This window comes from Bubalus bubalis, chromosome 23 (genome assembly GCF_019923935.1).
Source record: "Bubalus bubalis isolate 160015118507 breed Murrah chromosome 23, NDDB_SH_1, whole genome shotgun sequence".
NCBI classification, from domain to species: Eukaryota; Metazoa; Chordata; class Mammalia; order Artiodactyla; family Bovidae; genus Bubalus; species Bubalus bubalis.
In genome coordinates this window covers 16,214,322-16,226,452 of record NC_059179.1, presented here as the reverse complement: position 1 = coordinate 16,226,452, position 12,131 = coordinate 16,214,322, and the positions used below count along the sequence as shown (strand labels likewise).

Sequence of the window (12,131 nt, the reverse complement as noted above, 5' to 3'; positions counted from 1 at the left end):
AGTCCAGGTTCGATGCACAATACTGGATGCTTGGGGCTAGTGCACTGGGATGACCCAGAGGGATGGTATGGGGAGGGAGGAGGGAGGAGGGTTCAGGGTGGGGCACACATGTATACCTGTGGAGGGTTCATTTTGATATTTGGCAAAACTAATACAATTATGTAAAGTTTAAAAATAAAATAAAATTTAAAAATAAATAAAAATTAAATTAAATTAAAAAATAATAAATAAATTAAAAAAATGTTCAGTTTTCAAACATTCTCTTCACAGCTTGGTCCATACTGAATTATGAACTTGTCAGAGAAAAGAACACAGATGACTTCTCAGGAAAAAAGGAGCATGACCTCACCTGCATCCATGGGGAGCTCGCAACCTGGAGATTTTCATTAAATTTGTCTAGCAAGTTAAGAAAATTCTGATCTGTATAATCAAACCGATTTTGGAAAATAATGGAGCAGATCACATTGCAGGGAGCGCAGCCCAGGATGAAAGTGGGATCACAGGGTGACCCTAAAGAATGGGAAAGATTTATAAAACACTGTTAAAATATAAATATAAAACTTTGCTGTGGATAACAGATAATTATAGAATCTCTGAATCAACATTTACATAGAAATTCCCTTATCAGCAAAAATTTAAGTATGCTTAAAATACATCATTATTGCCTTTAACATGAATTGACCATACCATCCTTTGTTTGTTTAACAGACCTTTTTTTTTTTTTTAACTTTTTAGCTGGGCTGCACAGTTTGAGGGATCTTAGCTCACCAACCACAAACTGAACATGGGCCCATGGCAGAGAGAGCCCAGAATCCTAATCATTCAGCCATCCTAGTTTGTTTAATAACTTGTTCCCAAAATCTCCATTTCCTTCACTGCCTTGAGCCAAATTGTTGGTTATTTTGAAGAATGGAAAAAAATGTTAAAGGTCCGGTTAAAAACAACAATTCAAGTTATCTATCAGTACAGAATCACATCTATCTGGTAAGCTAGACAATTAAGCACTGATGTAAGAAGGAAAAAATATTTAGGAACCTGGGAACCTTTTATATATAATAAATAGTTGAAGGAATGACTGGTAGGATCAGGAAGGGAAGAGATTTGAGAGAAAGATTATGGAAAAATGAGTAAAAGTCATCCACACTGTATGAGAAGAAAAAGTAACACAAATAAACTGCAAACTCTAAGATTTGTTTGCCTAAAATAAAAGTAAGAATTCTCCACTTCAAACTTCAATCACAAAGCAAACAAGAAAGGTTAAAATGAAATGTCCATGTGTGTGACGACTAAAATCTGATTTTTAATCTTTCCTATCAGGTCACTGGAGAGGAAGACTTACAAAGCAGATAGTTTGGAATCCAGACTGAAAATAAGATTCATTGTGACAAGCGCTTCATAAATCAGTACAGCTAGCAGTAGGGGTGAAAAATTACCCTAAGAGTTTTAATCCCAAACCCAATTGTTTTAAAATGTACTTGGGGTTTTATTTTTATTCACATGATAAGGTCAACAGATCAGGAGATGATAGCCATAGAGAAGATAGTTTGTTCCCAAGAGGAGGGGAACACCACCCAGGGCCACATGGGGAAGCACCAAGATTGGTCAGGAGACAGCATGGAGCAGAGCTTTCACAGGGGTTTCACGGAAGAAATGAGCAAGGTGGGGTCAGTATGCTAACTAACCTTAGGATTGGATAGTTTGGATAATTTCAGAGGGCTCTAGGCAGTAGGGAGAAGGCAATGGCATCCCACTCCAGTACTCTTGCCTGGAGAATCCCATGGACGGAGGAGCCTAGTAGGTTATAGTCTACGGGGGGTCTCAAAGAGTCGGACACGACTGAGCAGCTTCACTTTCACTTTTCACTTTCACGCATTGGAGGAGGAAATGGCAACCCACTCCAGTGTTCTTGCCTGGAGAATCTCAGGGACGGTGGAGCCTGGTGGACTGCCGTCTATGGGGTCACACAGAGTCAGACACGACTGGAGTGACTTAGCAGCAGTAGCAGCAGCTAGGCAGTAGGGATGATCCCTGGTTGTCCCATAATGCCTTGGGTTAATTTAGGGCAGGGAGAATATTGGCTTGGTGTGTGAGGGTTTCATAAAGTAGGGATCCAGAGGGTATGGGCTCTGGATGGTTGGCTTAAAAATCAAAGGCACGCTCATAGAAAAGATGTGATGCTCTATCTCAGGATTAACTAACCCTGGGAGAGGCAGTTGCTCCCCAGGTCTGCAAGGCCTTCCAAGATGTCAAAGTATCATAAAATATGGAAAATACAAAACATGGGAAAAGGAAAGTGAAAGTCTCTCAGTCATGTCCGACTTTTTGCAACCCCATGGACTATACAGTCCATGGAATTCTCTAGGCCAGAATATTGGAGTGGGTAGCCTTTCCCTTCTCCAGGGGATCTTCCCAACCCAGGGATTGAACCCAGGTCTCCAACACTGCAGGCAGATTCTTTACCAGAAAGGGAGGGGAGATAAATGTAAAGAGAAAGTTGAAGTTAGAAGAAACTAATTAGGAAGGCAGGCTAAAATCCAAATAAATCTTTTGTTTAAATTTTATTTTATTTTTAAACTTTACATAATTGTATTAGTTTTGCCAAATATCAAAATGAATCCGCCACAGGTATACATGTGTTGCCCATCCTGAACCCTCCTCCCTCCTCCCTCCCCATACCATCCCTCTGGGTTGTCCCAGTGCACTAGCCCCAAGCATCCAGTATCATGCATCGAACCTGGACTGGCAACTCGTTTCATACATGATATCATACATGTTTCAATGCCATTCTCCCAAATTTTCCCACCCTCTCCCTCTCCCACAGAGTCCATAAGACTGTTCTATATATCAGTGTCTCTTTTGCTGTCTCGTACACAGGGTTATTCAAATAAATCATTTTATAACCTCGTATTTGTGTAAACTTTAGGATTATTCTATAGCATCTATTTCTTAGAATTCATAAAACAATACTGTAATTTAGAAGCAACATTAAATAACTCAAGGTGATAATTTTAAAACAGTTGTTTACAAGGAAATCACAATAGATGAGGCCTGCACTGAAGGATACCTAAGTAATTAGAACCATAGAAAAGTATCATTACTGGCTAGAACTGTAGGCAATGAGTGTCTGAAGAAACCCTCAGGCATCTGAGTAAGGTTGACCATACAAATACAGGCCAATTAAGTGAAAGTACATGCCCTCCAGAGGGGCATGATGAATTCATTCCCACCGTGTCCACTTGACAAGTATTCCCTGATGAAATATTCTGGAATAGATCACCCAAACTGACACTGGGGGGGGGCGGGGAATTGCTCTCTAACGCACAAAAAAAAAAAAAAGAGAGAGAGAGAGAGACTCAAAACCTCCTACCTTCATGTCCTAATGATCTGAAAACAAAAATTTCAAATCAGAATAGGATTAAATGACCTTTAATCCACACTATATGCTCCATCCTGGGTGTACACACACAACAAGCATAGATACACAAAAGCCCTCTTGGCTCTCTCCTTTCTCTCTCTCTTCTCCATGCGAGGGCTGAAAACCAGGAACCATATGCAAGATGTGACGGCCCCTGAAATGTTTCCAAGGGCGTCCCTGGAGAAGTGAGCGGTCTGCTGAGGTCAGAATTACCGAGCATAGAATCACCCACCATTGGTTTTTCTCAACTCCTCCACCAGGCAGCGCGCTTCCTCTTGAACACGGTCCTCGATGCTCCTCTTGCCCATCCCGAAATTCCGCAGGGTCATGAGGGAGAAGCGTCGGACCTCCTTCCATCTCTTCCCGTTGCTGAAAATGATTCCTGCCCGGAGGGGAAACAGAGACTAGGAGGGAGGCCCTAGAGGAGGAAGAGTGAGCTGACACTTGGCAGCCTCAGAGATGGACCAAGCTCTGCTGAGGGGGTTCTTCAAACTCCTCTTTTCCATTCTCCCACCCCCATTACCAAGGTTGGACACATGCACATGCACACCTACCATATCCTTTATTAACTCTTTGAGACATTGGGAGATTGCCTCTTCCAGAAAATTCTTCTCCCTGATCAATTAGGGCTTCTTTCACTGCTTCATACCCATGCAACACAACAGTGGGCCTCAAGCCAAAATACACTGTGAACACAGGGCCATAGGTGTTTGAGAGCTGGGAAATGGAAAGAAAATGCAAATATTAGCAAAAGAAGTCACAATGTGGTCTATTTTGCTCATGATTAAGACTGTTATTATCATCATATTGTTGATAATTTATTCTCCCACACCTAACTACAAACATTTCTGGATCTTATATATCAGTATCAGTTCAGTCACTATCATGTCCAACTCTTTGCGACCCCATGGACTGCAGCATGCCAGGCCTCCCTGTCCATCACCAACTCCTGGAGTTTACTCAAATTCCTGTCCATTGAGTCGCTGATGCCATCCAACCATCTCATCCTCTCTACTTCAATCTTTTCCCATCAGGGTCTTTTCCAATGAATCAGTTCTTCACATCAGGTGGCCAAAGTACTGGAATTTCAGCTTCAGCATCAGTCCTTCCAACAAATATTTGGGACTGATTTCCTTTAGGATGGACTGGTTGGATCTCCTTGCAGTCCAAAGGACTCTTAAGAGTCTTCTCCAACACCACAGTTCAAAAGCATCAGTTCTTTAGTGCTCAGCTTTCTTTATAGTCCAACTCTCACATCCATACATGATCACTGTAAAAACCATAGCTTTGACTAGACAGACCTTTGCTGGCAAAGTAATGTCTCTGCTTTTGAATATGCTATCTAAGTTGGTCATGACTTTTCTTCCAAGGAGCAAGCATCATTTAATTTCATGGCTGCAGTCACCATCTTCAGTGATTTTGGAGCCCCCAAAAATAAAATCTGTCACTGTTTCCACTGTTTCCCCATCTATTTGCCATGAAGTGATGGGACCAGTTGCCATGATCTTAGTTTTCTGAATGTTGAGTTTTAAGCCAACTTTTTCACTCTCCTCTTTCACTTTCATCAAAAGGCTTTTTAGTTCTTCTTCGCTTTTTGCAATAAGGGTGGTGTCATCTGCATATCTGAGGTTATGGGTATTTCTCCCAGTAATCTTGATTCCAGCTTGTGCTTCATCCAGTCCAGTGTTTCTCATGATGTATTCTGCATATAAGTTAAATAAGCAGGGTGACAATATACAGCCTTGAGGTACTCTTTTACTCTGGTTCCATTTGGAACCAGTCTGTTGTTCCATGTCCAGTTCTAATTGTTGCTTCTTGATCTGAGTATAGACTTCTCAAGAGGCAGGTCAGGTGGTCTGTATTCCCATCTCATTCAGAATTTTCCACAGTTTATTGTGGTCCACACAGTCAAAGGCTTTGGCATAGTCAATAAAGCAGAAGTAGATGTTTTTCCGGAACTCTCTTGCTTTTTCAGTGATCCAATGGATGTTGGCAATTTGATCTCTGGTTCCTCTGCCTTTTCTAAATCCATCTTGAACATCTGGAAGTTCACAGTTCACAAACGGCTTGAAGCCTGGCTTGGAGAATTTTGAGCACTACTTTATTAGCGAGTGAGATGAGTGCAACTGTGCAGTAGTTTGAGCATTCTTTGGCATTGCCTTTCTTTGGGATTTATAAGTATGATAATTCAACATCCATTCATGAGGGGAAAAAAGCACTCTCACTAAAGTGGGTATAGAGGGAACATATCTCAGCATAATAAGGCAGAAGACCTAAATAGACCTTTCTCTGAAGAAGCACCTACAGATGGCCAACATGCAATGAAAAGATTCTTTAAATCACTAACAATCAAAAAAAAATCACTAACAATTAGAGAAGTGAAAATTGAAAGCACAATGAGGTACCATTGTGGTTATCATCGAAATGTCTACAAGTGCTAAATGCTGAAGAGGGTGTGGAGGAAAGGGAAGCCTCTTACACTGTTGGTGGGAGTGTACATTGGTGCAGCCACTAAGGAGAACAGTGTGGAAATTCCTTTAAAAACTAAAAATAAAACTACCATATAATCCAGCAATTTCACTCTTGGGTATATACCAAGAAAAAAAAAATGGAAGTCTAATTCAAAAAGATAACGCATCCCAATGTTCACAACAGCACTACTTACAATAGCCAAGACATAGAAGCAACCCAAGTGCCCTTAACAGATAAATGGCTTAAGTATATGTGGTATATACATACAATGGAATATTGCTAAGCCATAAAAAAAAAAAAAAACAATAAAATGTTGCAGCAACACAGATGGGCCTAGAGAATAAGCTTAGTGAACTAAGTCAGAAATAGATGGGGAAACAGTGGAAACAGTGTCGGACTTTATTTTGGGGGGCTCCAAAATCACTGCAGATGGTGACTGCAGCCATGAAATCAAAAGATGCTTACTCCTTGGAAGAAAAGTTATGACCAACCTAGACAGCATATTGAAAAGCAGAGACATTACTTTGCCAACAAAGGTCTGTCTAGTCAAGGCTATAATTTTTCCAGTGGTCATGTATGGATGTGAGAGTTGGACTGTGAAGAAAACTGAGTGCCGAAGAATTGATGCTTTTGAACTGTGGTGTTGGAGAAGACTCTTGAGAGTCCCTTGGACTGCAAGGAGATCTAACCAGTCCATTCTGAAGTCATCAGCCCTGGGATTTCTTTGGAAGGAATGATGCTAAAGCTGAAACTCCAGTACTTTGGCCACCTCATGCAAAGAGTTGACTCATTGGAAAAGACTGTGATGCTGGGAGGGATTGGGGGCAGGAGGAGAAGAGGACGACAGAGGATGAGATGGCTGGATGGCATCACTGACTCTATGGACGTGAATCTGAGTGAACTCTGGGAGTTGGTGATGGACAGGGAGGCCTGGCGTGCTGCGATACATGGGGTCGCAAAGAGTCGGACATGACTGAGCGACTGAACTGAACTGAACTAAGTCAGAAAAAGAAAAATACTACATGATATCGCTTATACAGAGAATCTTAAAAAAATACAAATGAATCTATATACAAATTGTAAACAGACTCACAGACACAGAAAACAAATTTGTGGGTAACCAAAGTGGGTGAGGGACAAATTAGGGGTAAGAGATTAACAGATACAAACTACTATACATGAGACAGAAAAGCAACAAGGCTTACTGTACAGCACAGGGAATTACGTTCAGTAACTTGTAACAGTGGAGAAGGCAATGGCACCCCACTCCAGTACTCTTGCCTAGAAAATGGACGGAGGAAATGAAAATGCTCCTCCTGCCATGGACGGAGGAGCCTGGTAGGCTGCAGTCCGTGGGGTCGCTAAGAATCAGACACAACCAAGCAACTTCACTTTCACTTTTCACTTTCATGAATTGGAGAAGGAAATGGCAACCCACTCCAATGTTCTTGCCTGGAGAATCCCAGGGACAGGGGAGCCTGGTGGGCTGCAGTCTATGGGGTTGCACAGAGACGGACACGACTGAAGCGACTTAGCAGCAGCAGCAGCAGCAACTTGTAACAGGACACCATGAAGATGGCGGTGCCCATCACCAATTGGGCCACAAAGCGATTGCACTGGGGGGAGGTGCCAGTGGGAGCCTGGGACACCTGAGCGGTGGTACCACTGAGCACGAGGTGCTGGAAATGGATCAAGTGCAAAGCAATGTGCTCCTCCTGAGTCTGGAATCCCAGCCCGGGTGGCTGATCACCAGCAGCTCCTCACTAATGGACCACCAGCAGCTCTGAGGTGGCGGACAATTCGGCCTGGCACCAGAAGCATCACCTGGTAGACTTCCTAGTGGCAGTGGGCAGCCAGTTCTAGGAACAAGCGTCCTAGATACATGCTGTGTACTTGGTTACTTCAGTCGTGTCTGGCTCTTTGCGACCCTATGACCTGCAGCCCACCAGGCTCCTCTGTCCAGGGGATCATCCCAGCAAGAATACTAGAGTGGATGCCATGCCCTCCTCCAGGAGATCTTCCCCACGCAAGGATCGAACTGGCATCTCCTGCATCTCCTTGATTGCAGGTGGATTCTTTACCACTGAGTCACTGGGCAAGCCCCTGCATGCTGTAAAGCAAACGCCTACCAAAGAGTCCCCGAGGGCAGCAGATGGTAAGGGAAGGGGGAGTCAGTTTACATCACAGACAAGTAACAAATCCTCAGATTGTTTTAGTTGTTGGACACCATATTAAGAATGGCCTTTCGTTACTCAAAATAGGAAAAAGGATTTCTACATTATAAAATGGCTTCAGCCATTAAGAAAACTCCTTTCAGTGGTTCAAACAAACATATCCTTCATTCATTCTCAAGACAGACGAACTTACATTCTTCCCTTATGTAAATCAAACCACAGAGAAGGGAGTATACTCTAGGCCTCACAGGTGAGTAATTTCATTATTTATATAAGTTGGTTCTGTTTGTGTAATAGTGGGATATTTTATTTCCTGATACTTAAATGTTAAGGGCTACCACAGAGAAGTATGATTTCCAGGGCTAATCTCTTTTAATAATTACTTTACATTAAAGCCTAAATGCTATTTTTCCTGTCCTGTCCTTCTTTCTGTTTTTGAAGACAAGAACAATGAAAAAGAGACAGTATAAGAAACTGTGGGTACTTTTATATCAGGTGTATATCTCACTGGATTTTTTTGTTGTTTAGGAAGCTAATATAGTTCTCCTTAAAACAGGAGAAATGTTAAAGGAAGCCATAGTTGGCATTAGAAATTATGGTAGAAATATTAATAGTTTCTTTTCAAAGAAGAGAACAAAAGTCAGTACTTGACTTTTCAGAAAGTTTCTTATTCAGTTTTCAAGTCCCTTTCCTGGGTTCCATAGAATTAAATCTACTCCTAACTTTTTTTTTTTTTTTTTTTTGCTTAGTAAAAAAGGTAGCAATACTTTATAAATTTATAAACATTTAGTTTTAAGTTTCAAATTCTGTCCCCAGGCAGATTGCAATTTGAGATGAACTGAAAAGGAGCCAACAAGATAGAATACAGGACAATTATATGCGTATATTGAAAGATAAAAAGGAATAAAAAATTTTAGGTCAGATTTAAAGGGTTTGGAATCAAGACTTTAGTTAAATTAAGCTCTACATTCACTAGACAAGTTGATCCTCCGGAAATGTTTCTAAAATCTGAAAAATCAAGGTAAGGACCCCTTTTTCCCCTGAGGATCTAGTGAAACATAAACACAAAATGGTTTACAATCAGATTTATTCTAGAAAATCTTACAGTCCCAAAAGCATGGCTTTAGAGTTCAAATTCTAGGTGTTTTACTACCTGGAAATTACTTGGAACAAGTCACTTCATATGCAGAAATGGAGATGTAATAGTTCAGTTCAGTTCAGTTCAGTCGCTCAGTCGTGTAATCAGTTCAGTTCAGTTCAGTTGCTCAGTTGTGTCCATCTCTTTGCGACCCTATGAATCGCAGCACGCCAGGCCTCCCTCTCCATCACCAACTCCCAGAGTTCACTCAGACTCACATCCATTGAGTTAGTGATACCATCCAGCCATCTCATCCTCTGTCATCCCCTTCTCCTCCTGCCCCCAATCCCTCCCAGCATCAGAGTCTTTTCCAATGAGTCAACTCTTCGCATGAGGTGGCCAACGTACTGGAGTTTCAGCTTTAGCATCATTCCTTCCAAAGAAATCCCAGGGCTGATCTCCTTCAGAATGGACTGGTTAGATCTCCTTGCAGTCCAAGGGACTCTCAAGAGTCTTCTCCAACACCACAGTTCAAAAGCATCAATTCTTTGGCGCTCAGCTTTCTTCACAGTCCAACTCTCGCATCCATACATGACCACAGGAAAAACCATAGCCTTGACTAGATGGACCTTTGTTGGCAAAGTAATGTCTCTGCTTTTCAATATGCTGTCTAGGTTGGTCATAACTTTTCTTCCAAGGAGTAAGCGTCTTTTAATTTCATGGCTGCAGTCACCATCTGCAGTGATTTTGGAGCCCCCCAAAATAAAGTCTGACACTGTTTTCACTGTTTCCCCATCTATTTCCCATGAAGTGATGGGACCAGATGCCATGATCTTCGTTTTCTGAATGTTGAGCTTTAAGCCAACTTTTTCACTCTCCGCTTTCACTTTCATCAAGAGGCTTTTGAGTTCCTCTTCACTTTCTGCCATAAGGGTGGTGTCATCTGCATATCTGAGGTTATTGATATTTCTCTGGCAATCTTGATTCTAGCTTGTGTTTCTTCCAGCCCAGCATTTCTCATGATGTACTCTGCATATAAGTTAAATAAGCAGGGTGACAATATACAGCCTTGACGTACTCCTTTTCCTATTTGGAACCAGTCTGTTGTTCCATGTCCAGTTCTAACTGTTGCTTCTTGACCTACATACAGATTTCTCAAGAGGCAGGTCAGGTGGTCTGGTATTCCCATCTCTTTCAGAATTTCCCACAGTTTACCGTGATCCACACAGTCAAAGCCTTTGGCATAGTCAATAAAGCAGAAATAGATGTTTTTCTGGAATTCTCTTGCTTTTTCCATGATCCATCGGATGTTGGCAATTTGATCTCTGGATCTCTTTGAACTATAGTTTTTCTGGGTGTTATGTCCAGGATTGATTTGCTGGATCATGTGGTGATTCTATTTTTAGTTTCCTGAGAACCCTCCATACTGTTTTCCATAGTGGCTGCACTAGTTTTCATTCCTACCAACAGTGTAGGAATGTTCTCTTTTCTGTACATCGTCTCCAACATTTGTTATTTGTAGACTCTTTATTATTTAGGCCATTTGGACCAGTGTGAGGTGATATCTCACTGTAGTTTTGATTTGCATTTCTCTAATAGTGATGTTGAGCATCTTTTCATGTGTCTATGGCCATCTGTATGTTTTCTTCGGAGAAATTTTTACTAAAGAGAAGACCCAAATTTCAACATGCTTAGTTGATCTTAGTGCCTAAGACATTTATTGGTGACCCCGTGCCTACCTCAGAACCAATATACAACTGACTGCTTCCAGGTCACTTGTAAAGCTCATCCCATGGGAATTCTGACTCAGCAGTAATAAATACTAGAAATCTACATTTTTAAAAACCACCCTCAGTGATTCAAATGCCCAGCCCAATTTAAGATCCGCTGCTATTACTGACAGGAAGCAAGCAAGCATCACAGAGTCAGTGCCAGGACACGCAGCAGCTCATGAAAGAACAATTACTTTCATCTAGCATCATGTCTTGAAGAAAGCAGCTTTGTGCAGAATCCAAAAGGATTTTGTTACCACCCAGCTGGCTCTGAATAATGACTTTTTCCTTTCATTCACTCATATTTGTCCTGATCCCAAGCTATTTCCTTAACATCAGGCATAGTTCACTTCTTCACAGAAGTTAAATTTTCATGGTTATTCTGAACAAAACACGCAGTTTATATAATTGATGACTTCTTGAATGACATCGCTAATCACAAAACACTTCCCTTATCATTTATCTTCAGCCAAAAATCATAGCAAATGTGGTGAAACAAAGAAGAGAAGCAATACTCCAATCTTTTGCCACGTTATCATTTTGATTCAGTTATACAGAGACCTACATGTTTCTCTACTCAAGAAATGCTTTCCACTCTTCTTGACAGTGACAGACAAAAAGTAATATTCCACTGGAGTATTTGCTTTAAAATGACATATTTTAGTAATTTTAAGATATTGTAATGTATTTTTATATATATTTTTTAGAGCAGATGTTCACTTACTTTCCCTTTGCAAGCCACTGGAGGAACATAAAACCTACTTACATTGCTTAAGGATTTGCCAATGTTATTAACATCTAACTGTAGGATATTTCCAAGAATCGGGAGAGGAGTGGGGCCCAGCGGTAGCTTCCCTTTCCCAGAGCTCTGTTTCCAGAGTGAGAGGAGAAGCAGACAGGAGAGACAGAGCACCAGGACCACAGCCAGATCCATTGGCGCCTTCTCTTCTTACTCAGAAGACTGTGAGCCTGAAACCTAAAGCTTTTATAACAGTCCCTGCTAATTCAACCTGTGCCTCTAACTCAGAAAGTGAACAGTCAGCTAGGTCTACTTTAATCTCTCTTTTGAAGGGACGTTAGCCCTGCAATAAAGATTAAAATATGGTGCTGTTTGTTTTGCTCTTGCCGTTTTTTTTTTTTTTAATGACCCATCTGAGCATTCCAGTTTAACAAGTCAGGGGTGGAACAACCTGGTGAGTTTTTCTTTAAACACTCCAGGA

At 41.4% G+C, this 12,131-nt stretch overlaps 1 protein-coding gene across 3 annotated transcripts in view; it reads right to left on the bottom strand.

Moving 5' to 3' along the window:
* LOC102401059 (cytochrome P450 2C18) overlaps positions 1 to 11,845 on the bottom strand; it is a 44,172-nt gene extending 32,327 nt beyond the window's left edge. For 2 of the 3 annotated variants that reach the window (XM_025274101.3, XM_044935115.2), the window contains exons 1-4: positions 11,678 to 11,845; positions 3,970 to 4,132; positions 3,648 to 3,797; positions 350 to 510 (exon numbers count right to left, since the gene is read on the bottom strand). In XM_025274101.3, the coding sequence (XP_025129886.3) occupies positions 350 to 510; positions 3,648 to 3,797; positions 3,970 to 4,132; positions 11,678 to 11,845 (642 nt within the window). Of the gene's footprint in view, positions 1 to 349; positions 511 to 3,647; positions 3,820 to 3,969; positions 4,133 to 11,677 lie in introns of all 3 variants that reach the window. The other variant, XM_045164109.1, reaches the window with a different exon arrangement.
* Between the last annotated feature and the right edge of the window lie 286 nt (positions 11,846 to 12,131).